Source organism: Bos indicus x Bos taurus, chromosome 7, assembly GCF_003369695.1.
Source record: "Bos indicus x Bos taurus breed Angus x Brahman F1 hybrid chromosome 7, Bos_hybrid_MaternalHap_v2.0, whole genome shotgun sequence".
Lineage (NCBI taxonomy): Eukaryota > Metazoa > Chordata > Mammalia > Artiodactyla > Bovidae > Bos > Bos indicus x Bos taurus.
The window spans coordinates 8,661,240-8,682,651 of NC_040082.1; the positions used below are offsets into that span (position 1 = coordinate 8,661,240).

The 21,412-nt window shown below is 36.5% G+C and overlaps 1 protein-coding gene across 12 annotated transcripts in view; it reads right to left on the bottom strand.

Moving 5' to 3' along the window:
• Window positions 1–21,412, bottom strand: part of PAM (peptidylglycine alpha-amidating monooxygenase) — a 324,946-nt gene that overhangs the window by 69,165 nt on the left and 234,369 nt on the right. For all 12 annotated transcript variants that reach the window (XM_027545524.1, XM_027545523.1, XM_027545518.1 and 9 more), the window contains exons 9-14: window positions 11,119–11,167; window positions 9,480–9,547; window positions 8,354–8,434; window positions 7,996–8,072; window positions 7,543–7,646; window positions 974–1,158 (exon numbers count right to left, since the gene is read on the bottom strand). In XM_027545524.1, coding sequence (XP_027401325.1) covers window positions 974–1,158; window positions 7,543–7,646; window positions 7,996–8,072; window positions 8,354–8,434; window positions 9,480–9,547; window positions 11,119–11,167 — 564 coding nt within the window. The remainder of the gene's footprint in view (window positions 1–973; window positions 1,159–7,542; window positions 7,647–7,995; window positions 8,073–8,353; window positions 8,435–9,479; window positions 9,548–11,118; window positions 11,168–21,412) is intronic.

The window sequence follows — 21,412 nt, forward strand, 5'->3', positions numbered from 1 at the left end:
GATCCTATGTTTCATAAAAACAATAGTATTAAGAATTCATATGGTAGAAATGCCCTCTTGATTCACAAAAACTCTATCATGACTACCAAGCGCCAGACTCTGGCTTAACACCAGAGTCAACTACCATTGCAGTGATATAGACATGATATAGAATTTTGAAGATGCACTAATAAAACTGCTTGTATTATTTTTTAAATTGAACTTAGGATATTTTCAGAACATTTAATAGTACATTTTTAAAATATGTTGGAATTTTCATAAATGACCTGCTTGCTATGTTAACTTCTTTTATAAAATTTCCTGTAGAAAGAAATAAGAAGTTTTTCTGGCATTAAGACCAAACTTGTAATACTCAGTCAAGTCTCATCATACTTCATCCAATAAAAAAGTATGGGTTTTGCAATTTTAAACTGAAGAAATGACAATCATGACCATTTTGCAGATGAACAGTAAGTTAAAGAACAATTCTGAGAAGGTGCTCAAAAAGACTAAGGCTAGTAATGCCTCATAAATCAAGAATTGTTCTTAGCTTGAAGAGACTCATTAAACAGATAATGTAAGGTATGATCAGAGATGATAACCATTTCCATTTACAAACGGTGGCACTCTTTAGAACATGGTATATAAATTCATAAATTGTATAATTCATTACTAGTCATGGGAAGAATGAAATGAGGAAACTAGAAACATGAACTACATGAAGAAAGATCTTTATTTACAGACTTGGTCCCAAACGAATCTGTTTCATCACTAGTTGAGAGTTTTCATTTTAACTGTTTTGATAGGGACATGTCAGGAGGGGAGAGAGAGGAGAAAAGGGGGAAAGAGAGAATCAGATTACGTGAACACGTGCAACTGCCTGACAGGAGGAGGGTGATTTGAAGTATTAATCTAATCATACAGTCAAGCAAAACACATAAGAAAATGAAAAACATAAAAACATATGTTGCTTTAAATTAAGCATCAGTTTTACCTTTGTGATGTCCATGCATCATAACCATATCGGATTTCACAGGAATTGGAATATTGGCCTCTGGTGGTATGGTTCTGAATATATCTGGAGCTACATTCTGTGTACAGGTCATGAAAGAAACTGCATGCTTGGCTTCCATGTAATACATAATGTATAAGTTGCACATTTCATCACTAGACGTGCCACTGCAGGCAAAAACAAAACAGAAAGAAAACAACCAACCAAACAAAAAAAACCCCACAGATACGACAGATTAGTCATTCACATAAACACATTCTTCATGCAAGAAAAATGCAACTGGTCAGTCTGCCAGCAGTAGATTCAAAGGTGGACATATTGTGCATTTATTTTATAGCTTTCATTAAAACCCATCACAGTTTTCAACATCAAGAGCATACTGTCAATGGCATTTTTCCACTTAAAAATGGAGAATCCTTTTGCCGTCACTCCATGGATACCACCAAATACTACAGATGGAAATGACATTTAGTTGCAACGAGAGGCTTTCTTTTCTCTTCTAAATCCTTTTATTTTTTAGTCCTTTTTCTATTTGTTAAAACTCATTGATAAAGCAAAGTATTTTTCTCATGGGAAAATTTAATTATTTACTTATAACAATAAAATTCAGAACAGTTCAACAGAAATATCACATATTATTTACAAGCTTATATGAAAATGGCTTTTTCCATTTAACCACGAGAGTCTGGGATCTCGCTTTTGGTTACTGCCTTGTTCCTGAGGGTGAGATGAATCAAGAATCATGTGTTGATACTAGGACATCATAAACGTATCTCTGATATCTGTCTTGGCACCTTGATTTCTATAGTAGGGAAGACAAGAATGCCTGAGGAATGATACAAAGTGAAAGCAGGCCTAATCTCTTCTAAGAGCTCAGATCTGAATGGGGTAGTGCTGGATAACTGAATAACTCAAGGTTAAAAATAGACTTTTAAACAGTGGGGTGGTCATTTCCAAGAAAAAACGTTTCAAATAATATAAACCATGCCTAATAGTTGATAAAACATGTTTTCTTCTTCCTCAATTCACATGGGTTATTATGTGTTTCATACTCTTTTCTATTATTCGGAAGGAAATGTTTAGGTACACCATTGCAAAACTTTTATAAACCAAGATGGTTCCAGCAAAAGAACATTTCCTTTTTGGTACTGGTTCTGACAATTTTTAGCAAGCCTCTGCTAATAAAAAGCAAGCTCTGAAATGGACTATTTGCTGTACAGAAACACGTCAGTGTTGACTTTTCCAGCAATGTCACGGAGCACTTATTTCCTCTCCATAGCAACAGTAATGACATCAGCAAGGGAAGGAAAAAAAAAAAGAAGAAAAATCTTTTCCAAACAGGGATGTGGTTTCTCTAAGCTCTGAAAATGGAGAGCCCCTGAGAGACCACAGGAATGGTCATGGGAAGCTCTGTTTATGCTTTGAAAATAATTTGGCTTTTCACCCTCCGAATCTGATACCTGTCAGGGTAAATGCGTCTCCCATGAAATATAAGCAAACGGTGACGTGCAATCCCAAACAGACACCTGTTCCCTACACGTATCTTCATGTGTCAAAACACCATTGCTAAGAATTATATTTTAGCAGCTTAGGAGTTGGTCAGAAAATTATGTGCTATAAAAGGAAGGGCTGGAGCCAAAGTAATAAGGTGGAGCCTCTCACTATAGTATCTGCCCTCCCCCATTCAAAATGAGGAAAAGGGTATATAGACTAAGACAGAGAAATGAGGGGAAAGGAATTTAAGATGTGGCCCTGGTTCAGAAAACCCTGAAATCATGGTGCAGAGCAGGAAAGTGAAATGAAACCTTCCCAAATTAGGGAAAGGAAAAAACTGCATAGATGTATATAATAATAAATGAAACTTGAAATTAACCCATGGAAGGATCCTTCTATATTTTGTCCTCTTGGGAATGTCATGCCCATGTTCATCTCTAAACACGTGTGATTTTGTGAAACCGCCTCATCCGTTCACCAAATATAGCTCATTTGAGGCACTGACTCTATGATACAGTATTGAGCTGATTAAATAAGAATCATCACAAAGAAAATTTCATTGAACAGCTGAAGGAAAAGAAAAGCCATACTTTCTTTCCATCAATAATTGAACTTGTAGTCAAAGGAACTTTGAGCTCCAATCCGAGAAACTATAATATCTTAAACATGTTAGGATTCAAATGATCCTTAGTATCAGCCAACACAGTTTGCCTATATTATTCAATATTCATCTTTTTTCTACTCAAAAGATCTGACTTTAAACCAAGTTGCTTTCTACGTTCCTAAGGAAGAATTGTAACACATCCACCTTCTTTTCCATAGAGAATAACATATGCAATTCGACTCTGTCAACCTCCTCCTCCTCCACGGTGGAGGAGGACCGTGTTCTGACTGCTCCTCTGGCCCCACCAAATGGCCCTTTCAACAGTCCTTATCGCCACTGTTGATTCCCTGAATGATGACGGCTGGTATCACCTAGATCCCCAAACTACAGGGCTACTTTTCTCTCCTCTTCATGCATAATAAGGTGCGTACATGACAATTACTTCTTTTACACCAGCTAGCTTTAATTCTGACAGCGTGTGGTTAGCCTGAAAATAGTAGGTCCTCAGTAAGTATCTGTTGAATGAAGAATAAGTCATTTGTCTTAACAGATGCCTATAATTTATTACAGGTGGCATAACCTGTTACCCCATACATTATACTGCTGAGTCAGGTCCATATAATGAACAATTTACAGCATTTCTCATGAATATTTATGTCTGTTTCTCTTTCTTTCATCTATCCATCTATCAGGGTTTTATAAAAACATATCATTTCATATTATAAAGATATGTAGTAGACCTTTAAGAAAGTATCAAGTATTCTGAAATGCATCCTTTATAAAAACCCAAATACTGCAGAACACCGTGACTACATTTCAGACAGTGATACACCACTCTGGCGATTCCCTCATCCCTAGCCCTACACGTATCTTCATGTGCCATGCTAGACTTAAAAGCAGCCAAGATGGTAAAAGACTCATTTTGGAAAGAAATATGAAAACTTTAAAGAAGTTATTTTGCAAAGCTCTGAATTGTTTCTTAAAAGGTTTCCTGGTGCTTTAAAACTTTGTACACTACTACGAATACATGTGGGCTCAGTCATGTCTGACGCTTTGTGACCTGTGGACTGTAGCCCGCCAGGCTCCTCTGTCCATGGGATTTTCCAGGCAAAAATACTGGAGCGGGTTGCCATTTCCTTCTCCAGGGGATCTTCCTGACCCAGGGAGCCAACCCGTATCTCTCTTGTCTCCTGCATTGGCAGGCAGATTCTTTACCACTAGCACCAACTGGGAAGCCCTAAAACTTGTATATTAAGGGGCTATTGACCATATAACTTTATTTGCATATAATATACTTTAAATGCTGATTAAAGTGTTGTGCTTGGTAACTACAAATATTTATTAGACCTTCTCAAATGTATATGAAATAACTGTTTCCAAATGAAACATATGACCAACAAAATTGATCAAATTGGTAAATATTACCTACCAATTCTCAAGAATTAATCCTAAATTTTATACTTTTAGGCAAATTAGCTGACTTAATTAGCTTATTTGGCTCACTCAATTAAATTCTTGTTTTGGATGTTTACACTTGACTAAACATTTGAAATGAACTAAGAGAAGCCTCATGTTGAATATAAAATATACAATGCAGTGTCAGGCACAAAATATTGCTCTGTGTAAGTTAATTAGTACTACATTGTTAATATATACATTAGAGAAATTTGCCTAAGATATATTACTCATATTTAATATTTAAAAAGAAATATGTATCTGGGTTAAAATGTTATCATTAAGTTTATTGATATATTTTATCTTAAATTCACTTGTTTCTAATGGTTGTATTTTGAGTTGAACCTCTGGTTAAAAACTGTCCTGAATTTTTTAACTATTTCTTATTAGTTAACTCTGATTGTTCTACCTAAGCTTTCTTCGGAGAAGGCAATGGCACCCCACTCCAGCCAGTACTCTTGCCTGGAAAATCCCATGGATGGAGGAGCCTGGAAGGCTGCAGTCAATGGGGTCGCTGAGGGTTGGACATGACTTAGCGACTTCACTTTAAGCTTTCTCCAGTTCTAAAATTTCTAGCTTAATGCAGAGTTAAACTAGGACCGGGCAGAAGAATCACTCAACTGAAAATCTTACTGGTAAGGCCACTAGATGGTACAATTTTCCTGTAAACCTAGTTTCCAGGTGGCTACAGAACAAGCAGGTTAAAAATTGGGAGCCCACGGTTCTTCCAGTGCATGGAGGGGACATCTTCTGGCCCCATAAGACCTCTGGATAAGTGAGACTTGCGTTTAAGTTAGGCTTTAGGCTCAGGGCACAAACCTGTGCCAGTGGGAGTGATGTTTGTGTATGTGTGGGTTGGGGGTTAGATGGGAACAGAGAAGAAAGAGAGATTTACAGAGTATCATTTACTTAAAATGGGCTTCCCAAGGGGCATAGTGGTAAAGAATCCACCTGCCAATGCAGGAGATGCAAGAGACATGGGTTTGATTCTTAGGTTGAGAAGATCCCCTGGAGTAGAAAATGGCAACCTGCTCTAGTATGCTTGCCTGAAAAATTCCATGGACAGAGAAGCTTGGTGGGCTACAGTTCATGAGGTCGCAAACAGTTGGATATGACTGAGCACACACAACACATGTTTAATTTAAAATACATCATAAATAAACTAGTTTTCCCTTTTTATTGGTTACATTCTCAATTGTGATACTATAGTACCCTATGGAGGTGGTATTCTTTATTTTACAAAATGGATGCATTGTTGTTATTACTGAAATGCATACTAAGTGCTATAGGAATGCTATGCATTATTATGAGGATTTAATTCATATTTAAATTTATCCAAAATTTCCTGCTTTCTTAGTATAAATTAAATATTCAGAATATAGATTGACCCATAAGTTAATTTCCTATAATTTCTTTCTACTTCATTTATATTACAAAGTGGTGTTTCCTTTAGCCCACAGGACATTTACAAAAAGATAGATTGGTATAGTCATTTTAGGGTATTATTTTAAAGCAAAATGCGCATTTTAAAAAAAGACTAGAATTATTTCGGACTCATGAAACTGAAAGAGGCCCCTAGAGATCACTTTGGCCTCTCATCCTGGTACTATAACAAGTCATTAATTTCCATGGCTGATATTGCTACACAGAGGATACTCAAAAGATAGAATCTGGCGGAAGTTACAAACCCTCCCACATTGTAAAGGTACCTCTAAGCAAAAAAAAAAAATTCTACTTATTTCACACTTGAACTTGAAAACTAATACAAAGAATGTGTTGAAAGGGACTTGTTTTACTCCTTTGTTTATTTCAAAGGTTAATAAAATAACGAATGGCATTTAAATAAAGTTCCAGAGACACTACACTTCATATATTTAAAGATTGTTAGTAAAGTGAATGATTAGACTTTTTCAAATTTAATTATATCGATTTTGTCAATCCTTTTGTTACCATTTTATGCAACTCAGTAATTGTACTGCTTTCCTCACATCTCTGTCTTAAATTTAGCAAATTCATCTAAAAGCAAGTCTGTTAAAATTTCCTTGTTTAATATAAATCGATAACTTTTTTCTATTTATCATTAGTCTCAAAATTGATGCTTATTAATAAAAAACCCTCTTAGGCTGACATAAAAAAGATCCTATTCTACCATCTCAAATGCTTTTTTTTTCATTCACCTGCCTTAGTACCTTTTATGTATCCCCTAACAACCAACAGCTCACGTTGTCATCATAAGGATCATCTGTGCATCTAATGCATATTTTCAGATGTCTACTCTCTGTAACTCCTCTTTGATCAAAAGATAAATGGTTTAAAGCTCCTCTTCTAGGTGGTGTCAGTAAATATTTTATAACCTAGTTTAAAATGGAAAGGAGGCTCCTTGGTTCTTTTCTAACCAAAAGACATGATAAGAGGCTTTATCTTTCATTTTTAATTTAGGCAAACCCTTTTTGAAAGAGTTCATAGTGCTTTGAAAAATGTACTTGGTGTTATAAAATATACTTATTTCAAAGCAGCTCAGTATTTTGAAGCTTACTTAAAAGTTGAACATTCTCATAATGAATACATAAAGGTTTTAACAGGTAGGGAAAAAAATCCTGGTTCTGAGTAATTAATGGCCACCATTACATGCAGAACCTATATATTCCCCTAAATTTGAGCACAGGACAAAAGGACACTTGAGAAAAAAATTATAATCAATACATTTTTCTTTATTAAGATGTACAGGAGGTAATACACACTCCTGTGGCAACTATAATATGCAGAGGTGTGATCCTAAAGGTCTTGAATAAGCAGGAAGATAGGAATTATGAAAAACTAAGCACATGTTCTGCAGTTTGACCAACTCAATCAGTCCTGAAAGCATAAAATGCTAGGGTTTGTTGTAATTGTTTATAATAGGGGAAAAATGCCATTCATTCATGAAGATAACTGTCACTTATAACCACGCCTCGTCCTAATAAAGTATTTTTAAATAATGGAATCTGTGGAGTCATACCCAATGTGTGTGACTTCTGTCCTCCCTTCCCCAGTGAACACACATCTTGCTGCCAGGATGTCACCAAAACTCACATCCACTGGGCGCTCTACTGGGTAGAAGGCCTGCAAAGAGACAAACACAACGATTCATTAAAATTATCAACAACACCCAGAAGCTCATGCTTAGTAACATGAGGCCTGGCTACCCTGGGTTGAGAGGATGAATACACACACAGTCGCAGACACACTTCACCACCCTGCTTAGAAATACTCAGAAAACTGATAAGGAACCCATCAAATTGGAAACAAACAAAAAAAAAAGAAGTTAAACACAGCTTAGACATAGAGTAAAGGTAGATTTAGAGATTTTTAGATTCTAGAGAAATTCACAAGGGCTCTATAAGGGCTTTATAAATTACCACCTGCTGATTAATATTTTTTTTCTCTCAAAATTGTACTAGATTCCACACACCTGTGGCAGTTGGGGGCTTTGGCGTCCAATCAGGGTCCACTGTCCATTTCTTACTCTGTATCCACTGACTACCTTGCCTGTAATGAACACAAATTATAATTGTATAGGGTATTAAAAAGATAAAAGGCATTATTTGTTTTCTTATTGCAAAATAAAATATAAATATTTTCAGAAACCCAAATGCTCGGCACTTTAATGAAAACAATATGATGAAAACACATGCAGAATTTTAAGATACTGCACAAAACCTCTTCCACTGAAACAGATGAAACAGATTTCAGGTCAGATATAATCTACAGTTTACATTTACAGCATTAGCAAGCACAGTGGCATATCATTTAATATGTAAAGTTCTTACCTAAATGGTGAGTGTGAACTCTGTAGGCAAAGACATGCATTGGATACTTTTTATAATGGCATGAAATATCAGAATTCACCACTGTTAGAAATGAAAACACAGAAAAAAGTCATTATTCAACTGGAAAATAACATTATTCTTGACTAAAAGTATGTACAGAGTATCCACAAGCAGTTAAGCATGGGGTTTTTGAGTATACACAAACTCATGTACTCAGAGGTATTAAGCACTAATTATGGGCCAGCTTCTTACTAAAATGAGTTAAGAATCCCTTATATTCTGTTTCACTCATAAAATGACTAGAGTCAAATCAACATACATTGTCAGTGAAAACCCAGGCTTAATTTTATACCTTCATCATGAAATTTGTGCAGCTGAAAAAGCTTAAATATTGGTTTTTATTTTTAGAACAGAAGGATTTTTGAAAAATTTATTGCAAATACCTAAGATAATGAGATTGACAGTTCCTGTTGAGAAGGAAACATTTCATATACTTTTCTTTCCTTATAGACTAACACATAGTTGAGTTTTCAATAAATGCCTTTTTAAAATTAGACAGTGAAAAGTAACAAGATCATACTTATTGACTTTAACAGATCCCCAGTAAGAACAAATGAATAATATGACACTCCCACCAAAGGATAAGATATTTACAGCAATAAATAATATTATACTCATTCTAACAGTTCTTTTTTTTTTTTGGAAATTTAGGAGAAATCAGATATTATACCCATTTTACAAATCTATGTTCAGACTGGATTTGCTAGCTTTTGATTCTTAATCTGATATCCTCTATAAGTTTATGCCACTGTATGATAAGAATTTTTTTTGGCATCTGAAGAATGGATGATTTATTTGTAAAATATTCAAGAATCATATTTAAATTTATATCACTCACTATCTCCCTATGGACCTCAATTCTTGGCATAAAACTGGAATATAATAAACTGCTGGCTTGGAATAACACAAAAACCTATTTTAACTCTGAGGATAATAAAGAACTGGTTTATTTTTCAGGGACTCAAAAATATTGGTCATTTCAAGTGTTTATAAAAGATGTTCTGTAAATCCATCCTTAAAGATTAGGTAATGAGGTAATGGTAAATTCTAAAAGATCATTACTCACCTTTCCCTCCTGGTGGTATAACAGTGTCAACAGACATCATAAGGTACATGCCAGCAATTAAAGGCTGTCTGCACAAAATAATAACATTCATTTCAACTATTGGAAAACGTCAAAACAATTGCCTTGGAAAAATAAGGTATACTTCCATGCATTGACCTATAAAATACGATTCATGTGGAAATTAAACTAATATATGGGGAATGAGGTAGAATATATATATTTTTCCTGAGAATAACTTATTTTCTTGGGCAAATAGCTGAATACACATTTTTGTGGCATGGTGAATGTTTCTACATGTGCATGTGTGCTAAGTCAGTTCAGTCGTGTCTGACTCTTTGTGACCCCATGGACCGTAGCCTGCCAGGCTCCTCTGTCCATGAGATTCTCCAGGCAAGAATATTGGAGTGGGCTGCCATACTCTCCTCCAGAGGATCTTCCTGACCCAGGGGTAGAACTGGCATCTCATAAGTCTCCTACATTGGCCAGGAGAGTTCTTTACCATTAGTGCCCTCTGGGAAGCCCAATCTCTAAATGGCTCCTGTAGTGGTTAATATGTCAAGTGGTTATATGTCAAGTCAGCTAGGCTGTAGTGCCAAGATATTTGGTCAAGCATTAGCCCAGACGTTGTTATAAAGGTATTTGTGAAGATGTAATTAATATTTAAACCACTGACTTTGGGTAAAGCAGATTATGGTCCAAAATGTGGATTAGTGTCTTAAGAGAAAAGACTGAGGTCCTCGGAAGAGGAAGGAATTATGCCTTTGGACCCAAGATTGCAACATCAGTTCCTGCCAGGATTTCCTACCTTCCATCCTGCCTTGAATATTTTAGACTTGCCAGATCTCACAACTGTGTGGGCCAATCCCTTAAGGTACATTTCAGTTTCTCTTTCTCTTTCATTCTCTCTCTCATACATTCTATTGGTTCACTTTCTCTGGAGGACCCTGAACGATACAGCTCCCAATGACCCACAGCTCTGACATCCTTGCCCTCGTTCAATCGTCTTCCCTTGATGCAGGCTGGACCAAGTAACCTGACCCAGTAATTTGTTATCTCTAACAAATAGAATATAGCAACAATAATTTTTCTTTTGCACATTGGATTCAGAGTAGGAAGACCTGTGGTCACCACTTTCTTGACCTATTCGACACACATTCGTAACTTCTGAGATGAGGATACAGAAGTGCTCTGGCTTCCACCTTGGACACCCTCTTGCATTCTCCCTTGCTGACGGTGATGGGCAGACAGCAGCAGCCATGTTGGGAGCTGCCCTGTTTACAGCCCACATGAGGAGGAAACGAGGCGTCCTCCAGCCCATGGCCAGCAAGGAACCGAATCCTGTCAACAGTTGCGTGAGAGAGCCTGCAAGCGAATCCGCCCCGGTCGAGTCTCCAGATGGCTGAGACCCTGGCCGATATTCTCACCGTGGCCTTTGTGTCAGACAACCAGCACCCAGCTAAGCTGTGCCCAAATTCCTTAGCCACAGGCAACCCGGACAATAAATGCTTGCTGTTTTAAGCCACTACATTTAGAATAATTTGTTATACAGCAGTAGATAACTAGCATAGTGCATTTCCCACTTTTAAGGTCTTGAAGATCTTAAAAGCTGTCACTCAGCTAGGATAACCGAGGTACTTACGGCAGGCGTGTGAGGTGTAAGGAAACACCAGAGCAGTCCTTGTGATTATCTGAAAATACACACAAAAAATACACATCTTAAATATGAATAATGAATTTCAAACTAAAAATGTTAATTAATAACTCAATACTAAATTTAAAAACCCTATATATTTCGCTTGTATGGTGTTTTACAGTTTACAGAGTACTTTCATACTCATAAAATCCATTTAATTCCAATGTATCACAGAGCAACAAGAGAACTATCATTTCAAGTAGTCTGTAGCTTTTTCTTGACTCACCAAACTGACTGGTTATCTGCTTCCTAGCAGACACACTAAAATTCTAGTCATAAGCTCACAAAAGAAAACTATGCCCACTCTCTATAAACTATCTGTATTGTTGAAACATCCAGAAAAGCTCATGAACTGAATTGGTTTTGTTCTACTGGGATCCAAAGAGTTAGCTTTTCTACTTTTCAAAAACTGAATTAGTCCATAATTTGGGCTTTCAAGGTATTACCATTTTTTAGTCTGTAATGTCTCAAATTTATGTATAGGAATCACCCTACTTGGTTTCTAAGCCTCACTCAATCCTGCCTTCTAAATAGGAACCTGATGTTCATTCTTTTTATACCCTAACTTCAGTGGAAAGTGTTTGAGTATCTCTGTACCTTTGCCAAGGACATTTCAGAGACCTCTTACACATCCTCTCTCTTCTTTCTTCCTTTGTCTTTCTCAGGTAGAAAGAAGACAGAAATGTAAATCACCCATCCAAATTCTTATCTCTTTTGAACTTGCTGATCTTTAACCACAGACACCATGAATAGTAACTCAGACTTACTCATTCCTTCCATTCCTGTATACGTTAAATTCTTTCTAAGAATTTTGTTCTAAGGAATTATAAAACCTTATATCTCAACTTTGAGTTGATTTTAATATAACTATTGAGTGTGTACAAGAATGATAGATTTATATTAGAAATTAGGAAGTGAAGTATACTAATAACAGCATATAGTTTTTTTAAGAAAAAATTTTCCTTTCATCTGTAATTCTCATAAGAAAAGCCAAGGTAACCTCACATAAAAATGTACAATAACAGGTAACTTAACTAGTAACATAGACATGTTGATTTACCATAGATAAAGTTTAGACAAAGTATAAAAAGTCATATTTAATACTTCAGTAGTAAAACACAAAGGAAATTTCACTGTATAGTATTAAGCTTGATCTTCACAAAAATAGTACAGAAATAAATGCAATGATGAACATTTTATATTTAATTTTACATTTAACATTACATTAGTGTCAATTTACAAAGAGACTTTGTCCACTCTCCTAAATCAATTTCAGTGAGATCCTATTTTCATAATAATTTCATTGAATTCTTTTTTAAAAAATTTCAACTGAATTTTAAATAGATGAGAAAACAGTAATAAACAAAAGAATGAATACAACAGGTTTATCTTAATTTTTGCCTATGCTTTAGAAATAGAAAGGAGATTTGAATATTATTGTTTAATTTATTAAAATTGTTATTGTTGAGAACAAGTTTCCCTAAGTGCACTGATTGAGACTTAGTAGATACACCTACTCTGTACTACTTTCAAAATGATTAGCCATTGGATTCACCCAGAATTACCTAAGTATCTCCACTGATCAAAAGAGAATGGTGGAAAGTGTATCATTCATTTATACCAAATGAATTCTACACTCCAGAGACTCACCTAAATAGCTGAATTGTTTTCAGAAAACATTTATCCTGTGTATAAAAAACTATCTAAGTATAAAAAACTATCTATTGTCTAAGGGTATTTCGAGAAATGGTAATCATCTGTTCATTCAGTGAATATTCACTGAGCTTTGCTATATTCTTCACAATTGGGATACAGTGAAAAGCAGCAGGTCCAGATCTCCTGCTCTCATGGTGTTTCCGCTCTTGTGGGAGTGGAGACACAGGGAAATGGGGTAGGAGGGACAAGGAGAAACAAAATACCAAGCACATAAACATGATAAAATAACGCCGTGAACTCAACAGGATCATATGACCCTGGGTAGCTGTTTTACCTACTGAGGTCCAGGCAGGATACCGTGGCCAAGAGGCAGGAGACTGCCTAGGCCATGCAGAGTATCTTAAGATTCTGGGTTTCATTTTCCGTCTCCCAAGAAGCCGCTGGAAGATTTTAAGCAATGGAGGACAGGATCATAGAACGTGTCCACCTAGCACATTATCTGGCACTTACAGATGACTCATTAATTACTGAATGGTCGGGTTTTGTAATTTTTTATTTTAATTAATAATACCAGGTGAGAATTTCTCCCACTCCCCTAATGTCCAACCAAGCAAAAGGTTCTAAGTGCAATGAGAACTGTCTTCTTGGTTTTATATTATACTCTTGCTTTCAAAGAATCAAGTTAATCACATTTTGATGTTCAACTTGGCTAATATTCTTTACCACGACTTCAAAAAAACTCCGTGAGAAAAATAAATAAGTTAATTAACACATTACGGCAACTATTAAATAATTTATCATTAAAGCTGAAATATGTCACCAAATTAAAAGTAGTAGGAATGTTATTAACAGTAACATGCCAGCTATTGCCAGTAACTGATCATCCTCTTAGATAAAGTTCTTGATTAGAATTGTCTAAACAGTAGATTTTTACTCAAAAGCATGAAAGTAAGTCAAAAATAACTTTTAATTTGAAGACATTTTCTAAGCACACATCAAAATTTTCACCAAATTAGAAGATAGCAAATTAAATAATTTCTATATAATTGCTATTTGCTTCCCTACAGAGATTTAAAAGTGATCAATCAATGTCATATTCTGTAAGACCATCAAGGATATCACACAAAGTAACTACACACAAATAACTAATCAGCTAAAAATTCAAGTAGTAATATGAGAAGCTCAACACATTCTGGAGAAAAACATACTGAACTTCTGACTTAGGTATTACAATGACTTAAGGGAAAATTGAATCTCGAGACTCTTAAGTTTTGTTTTACAGAATGTACATCTTGTATAGAGCTTCCTAGGTAGCTCAGTGGTAAAGAATCCACCTGCCAATGCAGGAGACGTGGGTTTGATCTCTGGGTTGTGAAGATCCCCTAGAGCAGGAAATGGCAACCTACTCCAGTATTCTTGCCTGGGAAATCCCATGGACAGAGGAGCCTGGCAGGCTACAGTCCATTGGGTCAGAAAAGAGTTGGACACAACTCAGGGACTAAACAACAACAAAATCTTATATGGTTAGAAGGCTAGTGAATATACAAAGTGAAAATCTTACCTGTTTAACAAAAAGCTTCAGAAATCAAAATATACAGAAGGAAAACTGGTGAAGAAACACACTTAAAAAAATCACACTAAATAGAGTTCCTTAGTCATGGATGAAAGAATTTGTTTCCATCAAATTTACCTTGTGAATTTGAACCGCTGAGTCAGCAAAAAATAAGGCATTCTAAAAAAACTGCTGTGTGCATGTGTGCCTATGTGTATGAGTGTTTAGATATTATGCTTTATGCTTTAGATAGAAACATCACACTTTAGATATATATATCAGTATTTATCCATGGAGTAACAATCACAAGACCAGCTGAGTAACTTGAGGAAATTCTTTAACTTAGTAATGGATAAATATTTTAATGGTGATATTTTAGTTGAGCAACATGCTAAGAGTTATCACAAAGTAAAGAAAATACTTATAAAGCATATTCATATACATTTTTTATATTGGCTATGAAAATATATTCATTATTTCAAAATCAAATTTTCTTATTGTAAATCACTATGATTTCTTCCAGTTTGACTTTCTACAGTTTGACCTAAGGAACCCATGTGTTTACATATACATACATTGAGAAGTTTCAGCAAGAGTAACCTGAACTCCCTCAAACAAGGAAGGTTGTCTGGAGGTCTGGAGAGCTCCAGGATCCATAGCTATTCCTATGGCAAGTGGCAGCTTTGGAGAGAAGCATATTTCAGCCTAGCGTTTGGTGTGGAGATTATGACCTTTTAACTCCAACATGATCCTAGCCACAGTTATGCAATATTATTTCCATAACCTCCACACTGATCTTACTTCTGAACTCAGAAACTTCCACTGGTTTTGCATATTTTACTGATGATTTCCAGTGGGCTCTGACTTTGCTTGCCCTTCTATTGTAACACGGCACTTCAGCCACAAGTTAGGAAGCCTCATAAGAATTAATTCATTTCAATTCACTAGGCTATAAATGAAGTCTGTCTCTTAAAACGGATGACGCTTTAAAGGTTTATTATCATAAAGAAACACATCAGTGCTTCTGCTAATATTTTACCACGCACGATGAAAAAAATGCAGTCAGGACTGAGATAGTTAAGAAAGGTACAGAAAATGAACTTGAGTATCGAAATCATATGCTGGTTGAAAAAGCTAGTCGAGAAATGTAATTCTGTGACTAGGATGAAAGTAAACAGAAGAGAGGCGAGGAATAGATGGAAAAATTGAAGCATGCCAGAAGACCAGAGAAACGGAACACCACAGCTTAAGTAACGATTGAACAGTGATGGGTGAAATAACTGAAATGGCCTGAAATCACAGGATTGAATGTCTGAATGAAAGGTAGAACAGGAAGTGAGGACTATTCTCTTGACTTACATTTCAACATAAATGTTGCACATTTCCAATGTACAATATGTAAGGTTTGTTGGGTGGAAAGTTTAGAATTAATCTTTACAGTTCATTCACACACAGATGTTTGACTATAGCACCTTACAAAATCATCACCAGTTTCCACTAGGTCCTCTCTGAGTTCCTTTGTTTAAAAGGAGTAGGATCTAAAAAGTTATGTATTTAATATCTGGTAGACTAGTACTCATGATCAATACTGACACCACTAAGAAACTTCAGACTATAAATGAGACACCTACGTAAAGAATGTGCACTCTATTTGGATCACAGAAAATAGCCAATAAATATAAGTTACTATGACGATCATTCTTTTTTATTGGTAGATTCTAAAAAATTGCAGAACATGGATATTTTACTTTTAAGAAATATATTTTCAAAGCTATTGGTCAGGAATTTCTTTAACTGAAGAAACTGAAGCACATCACATTTTTCCAACTTAACAGGAATGAACAAAGCGGGGGGGGGGGGATGGGAATCAAATAAGCAAAGAGAATTAGAATTGGAATGGTATGCTAAAGACATTGCACAAAATAGGTATTTTGAAAATAGAAACAGAGATGCTGATTCAGAAAGGTACAAACTAGGGAGACACAGAACAGAGTCATCAGTGATACCGTGGAATGTCAGTGAGACAAAAACATCATGGTCTGGCTAAAATGAGATTCTTGTGTTGGGACTACAGGACCTTGAAGAAGTTGACAATGCACTATTTCAAAGTCCTTCCACGACTTTTAGTAATATAGATTCCCTTGACCAGACTCAAGATAACCTGTTTCTTTCTAAGTTCTGGACTAGAGGAAGTTAGTTCAGCAGGATTAAGGCAATTTTTATACTGATTTTGAAATTGTTCTTTTCATTTACATTTATTCACTTGTCCTGTATAGCCATTATCATGTAAAAATGTTGACAGCTCTTCTTTCCAGGTATCTTTACTTATTTCAGTCTTTTTCAAAAACAAATTGTTCTTTTACTGTACTGGGCTGTGGGTGCATGCTCTCTCCAAGGTACACTGGTGAACACCTGACTTTCAGCTATTAATGTTTTGTATTTACAGAAGATTGAACGTAAGATATCCCTGTTAAAGGGATCTTTCATGACTGCTGTTCTCTTTCATTAAGAAATACTTTTAGCTTGATTGATTTAAAGAAACAGTGATTAAACTTCATTCACTAAATAAGGACTAGATGACATTGGGAGATATATTTCATTTTATGTCATTACAGTCCATTATAATGTCATATGTAGATACTGGAACTTTTTGTAATGGTGAAGATATTAACAGTGAAAATGTTAGAGTCATTTTTAAAAAGAAAATCAAGTAAAATCAAGTCTACTAATGTCTTAGAAGCACATCAAGCCATAGAAGTACTGGTGGTCCATTGGTTAAGACTTCTAAAGAATCATCTGATAATGAAAGAAACAAGTATTTCCAGGCTTTGGATGAAAACTGAAAATAACATTCAGTCAGAATCTAATCTTGAGTCAGATGAAAACTGGATGATTGCTCCACAAGGGTTTCAGCTTCTCTTTTTGGGAAATTGTTCTCTGCTTAGGCAGAGATGTATAACCACAGCAAGGTATTTTATCAAATATATAGACTCATTGAATTTCAGAAGAGGAAGGCACCCTGGAGATGATGGAGTTCAACTCTTGCACTTTATAGACAGGGGAAAAGTAGCAACTGAGATTCAATCTTGACCAAAGTAATTCAGCTAACTGGTGATACATCTGGGTATCGACACTAATCGATACTAATTCTCAAAAGTCAATATTTAGTAAACATTATTTACTTAAAAAAAAAAAAGAATTCCATTTCTTAGAGACTTCCAAGGAATTTTATCTATGAAACGTCCTGAAACTAAGATACAAGAATTAAGCAAGGATGGATACATAACCAGTGGTACTTAAGGATACCCACTTAGGTAGGAAGTTCATTTCTCTTAATGGGAGGTGGATGCATGGGATATGAGGTTATCCATTCCACACTATTTAGCTTGCTTTTCTAATAATAGCTTTTAGCTCCTACTTGGATTCATAGCTAAGTAGTAAGGATGTGGAATAATGCATGATAATAACCTATTACATCTTAGGTCCTTAAAAGTCTGCTGCCTTCTCCTAATCTTTCCCTCAAGAGATATATTTCATGAGCTCATCTTGTCCTGGATGCTTCCTGCTTCAATAAAAAAAAAATAGGTTAATCATTGATCCTAAGGGAACCAATGTGTTGTTACAACATCCCACTAATTGGAAAAGTCCTTCAGAAAGACAGTCATAGCATGGATTTCAATTCACTGCACTCTCCTCAGAAGGTAAAGGATAAAGCACACCCATTATCTACTATCCCCACCACAGTTTTAGATGATGGATCCTTTCCTCATGGAAGTACTAAAAAGCATGCCTGGAACCACAGTCAAGTCTTATGAAAAACAAAGAACTAAGATCTTTAATATCAAAAACATATTTTAGGAAATGTGTGAGCAAACAGTAAATTGTCTCATACCCTTCCACCCTCTCAGAGTATTCTGAACAGAATTTAACGATCTCTTTCTGTTTTTCTGCCTGTGTTGAATTAACAGAAAAAAAATGATTTAGGGGTATAAGACACACCAATAATTTTTCAATAATGTATGTTCACAGATTTCTTAATAACAATTTGAATGCTGGCTTGATCTTTACCTTATGGTTCTTTGTTCTGAATTAACACCGTTAAATGAATGGGACAGATGATGTTTTGTTTTGCTGAGATTAAATCATGGCTCCCAAAGGTGGCGAGGAATAGATTACTTGGGGATTCATTTCAACAGTCAGGGAACATTTCATATACTCAAAATTACTTGGAGAATCCCTTAGGAGAGTGGAGAGTGAGGTCTCCTAGTAGATGCAACACAGCCAGCTTCCTTGGCACTGGAGTAGACTGCTGTCATTTCTGTCGGTTGAGCCATATTTTATTTTTTAAAGTTATTTCCATACAGTTGGACTGTGCTGTTATATAAAAAGGGTTATTTCTGTGCATCTGAAAGCCTGCTGCAGCAGAGATGACACAAGAATCAGAGGCAAAGAGGAAGCCACGGCGGGCACAGCAGACCGGGGTCCTATGTTCATTCTGAGCCCAGGCACGTTGAATGGAACCCTGGTTTTAATGAAGATAAGACACAACTCCTTTATTGTTGTTTTTGGTACTCCCGGACTATAAACGCAGGTCCTGCAGTCACTTAACAGTACTCGGTAAAATGATGATTCTCCAAACTAACCCAAACAGGCATATATCAAAGTTTTTTTGTTAAGAGTTTCTGCAAAATAAGATCTCAGTCACGAGATTTCTCCTAGAGAATTCACTGAGAGCATATTTTCATCATCTTAGGACTCTCCAGTTACAGATACATTGATATAAAATTGACTCCACTCAAAAAGCACTAACATCTTAAGCTGTCACGGCAAACGTGTATCTGGTGGGCAAATATAGCCGAAATGGGGGCACTGTTAATACATGACAGAAACTGCACAGAGGTGTTCCTGGAGGCTGCAAAAAGCTGGCTTAGAGACAAGCTTCGGTGCTAAATAAACCAGCACTACAAAAATAAAAAAAAATCTTCAAAAAGGAATTCCTTTTGAAGCTGTCACTGCAGTGAGTCAGCCTCCTTTGATTTTGTATTCACTGCCGTGGGACTAGAAATTACTAGCTTCCATTTGTCCTGTGGCAAGGAAGAGAAAATGCATTTATCCATCCTGCAAGAAGATGACTTTCACGAATGATGGCTTGTGCTGTTCCCAAAAGAGATCAAATGGAAGGCAGGCAGGCAGGCTCATCAGCGAGCTTTTATAATCGCTGTGTGTGCAGAGGATGTTACGGCAGGACAAATGTCGGAGCACGTTCCTCTTTCCATCTCTTATGAATGCAGAGGAAAGACTCCACGGTGAAGCTTAGGGTTCACACTGGTTCTTCTCTCAGAATGATGAGCCTGCTCTAGAATCATACTTCTAAGAGAGTAAAATTAAAAGACGAAACCCCCCAATCCTAAGTAAAAACAGAATTTTAAAAAACATAGCATGGAGTTTTTAAAATGATTGATTGTTTTTTGAACTTTTTGTTGAACTATAGTATACAGAATAGGGCACAAATCATAAGGTATAGCCTGAGAATTTTAAGAAAACTAACACATTCCATTCAGATCAAGAAGCAAAAAGCTCTCTACTTGTGGCCCCTTCCCAAGGCATTAAGTTTTAAATCTTTACTTGGTGTACACAGCATAATTAAACATGCACTTGTCTTTCCAAAGATGCTGTCTTTTAGCACTTTAGCCTGTCCACTAGCTTCATGGGCTTTGGTTGGCAGTTTTTAAATATGATACCTGGTTGTGTGTGTTCAGTCGCTCAGTCGTGTGAGACTCTTTGCGACCCCATGGACTGTAGCCCCCCAGGTTCTTCTGTCCATGCGATTTTCAGGCAAGAATACTGGAGTGGGTTGCCATTTCCTCCTCCAGGGGATCTTCCTGACCCCAGGGATCGAACCCGCGACTCTTGCATCTCCTGAATTGGCAGGCAGGTCTCCTTTATCACTGTGCCACCTGGGAAGCCGTATACCTGGTTGCTGCTGCTGCTAAGTTGCTTCAGTCGTGTCCAACTCTGTGCGACCCAATAGACGGCAGCCCACCAGGCTCCCCTGTCCCTGGGATTCTCCAGGCAAGAACACTGGAGTGGCTTGCCATTTCCTTCTCCAGTGCATGCAAGTGAAAAGTGAAAGTGAAGTTGCTCAGTCGTGTCTGACTCCTAGCGACCCCATGGACTGCAGCCCACCAGGCTCCTCCATCCATGGGGTTTTCCAGGCAAGAGTACCGGAGTGGGGTGCCATTGCCTTCTCCAATGCATGAAAGTGAAAAGTGAAAGTGAAGTCGCTCAGTCGTGTCCGACTCCTAGCGACCCCATGGACTGCTGCCTACGAGGCTCCTCTGTCCATGGGATTTTCCAGGCAAGAGTACTGGAGTGGGGTGCCATTGCCTTCTCCAATACCTGGTTACTAATAGTTATTTTATTATTTCCCCTTTCTCTCAGTGAAAAGTCCTATCAAACTCTTTTTACTTCATATGCATATGTCAGTTTTTAATATATATTCATCTTTAGAGTGGAAATCTTAAATTTTTTTTTTTTTTTGCAATCTCTCAATTATCTGTTCTTCCCACTGAGGGCAGAATGTAACTGCACAAGTCTAGGAACCACAGAAAGGAAGAATAAGTTATGGAATGAAAAGGAACTTTAAGAGTTTTAATCAAAGAAACTTAAGTTGAGATATAAAGCTAAAATCACATGTCTCATATAAAGTGCTCCATTATGCATTTTTGAATTGTCTTGAGGGTATGTTTTTATATACATAAAAGGCTTATCTTTCACCTTCTATGGAATTCTCAATTACTTTCTGCAATAATGTGTTCTCCCTTCTTTATTTAACCGAAACCTCTAAGTGCTCATAAATGATAAACAGAGAGAGGGTAACCTAGCAGCAACACCATCCTGTTTTCTTTCGCAAACAGGAAGCTGATGTGGCCCAAATGCTGTAATTTAGTTGGAATATACGTTTTTGTGAACTTCAACCTAAAATCAGTGGCTGTATTTGCAACACAATTATCTTCCTCAACTTAAAATACT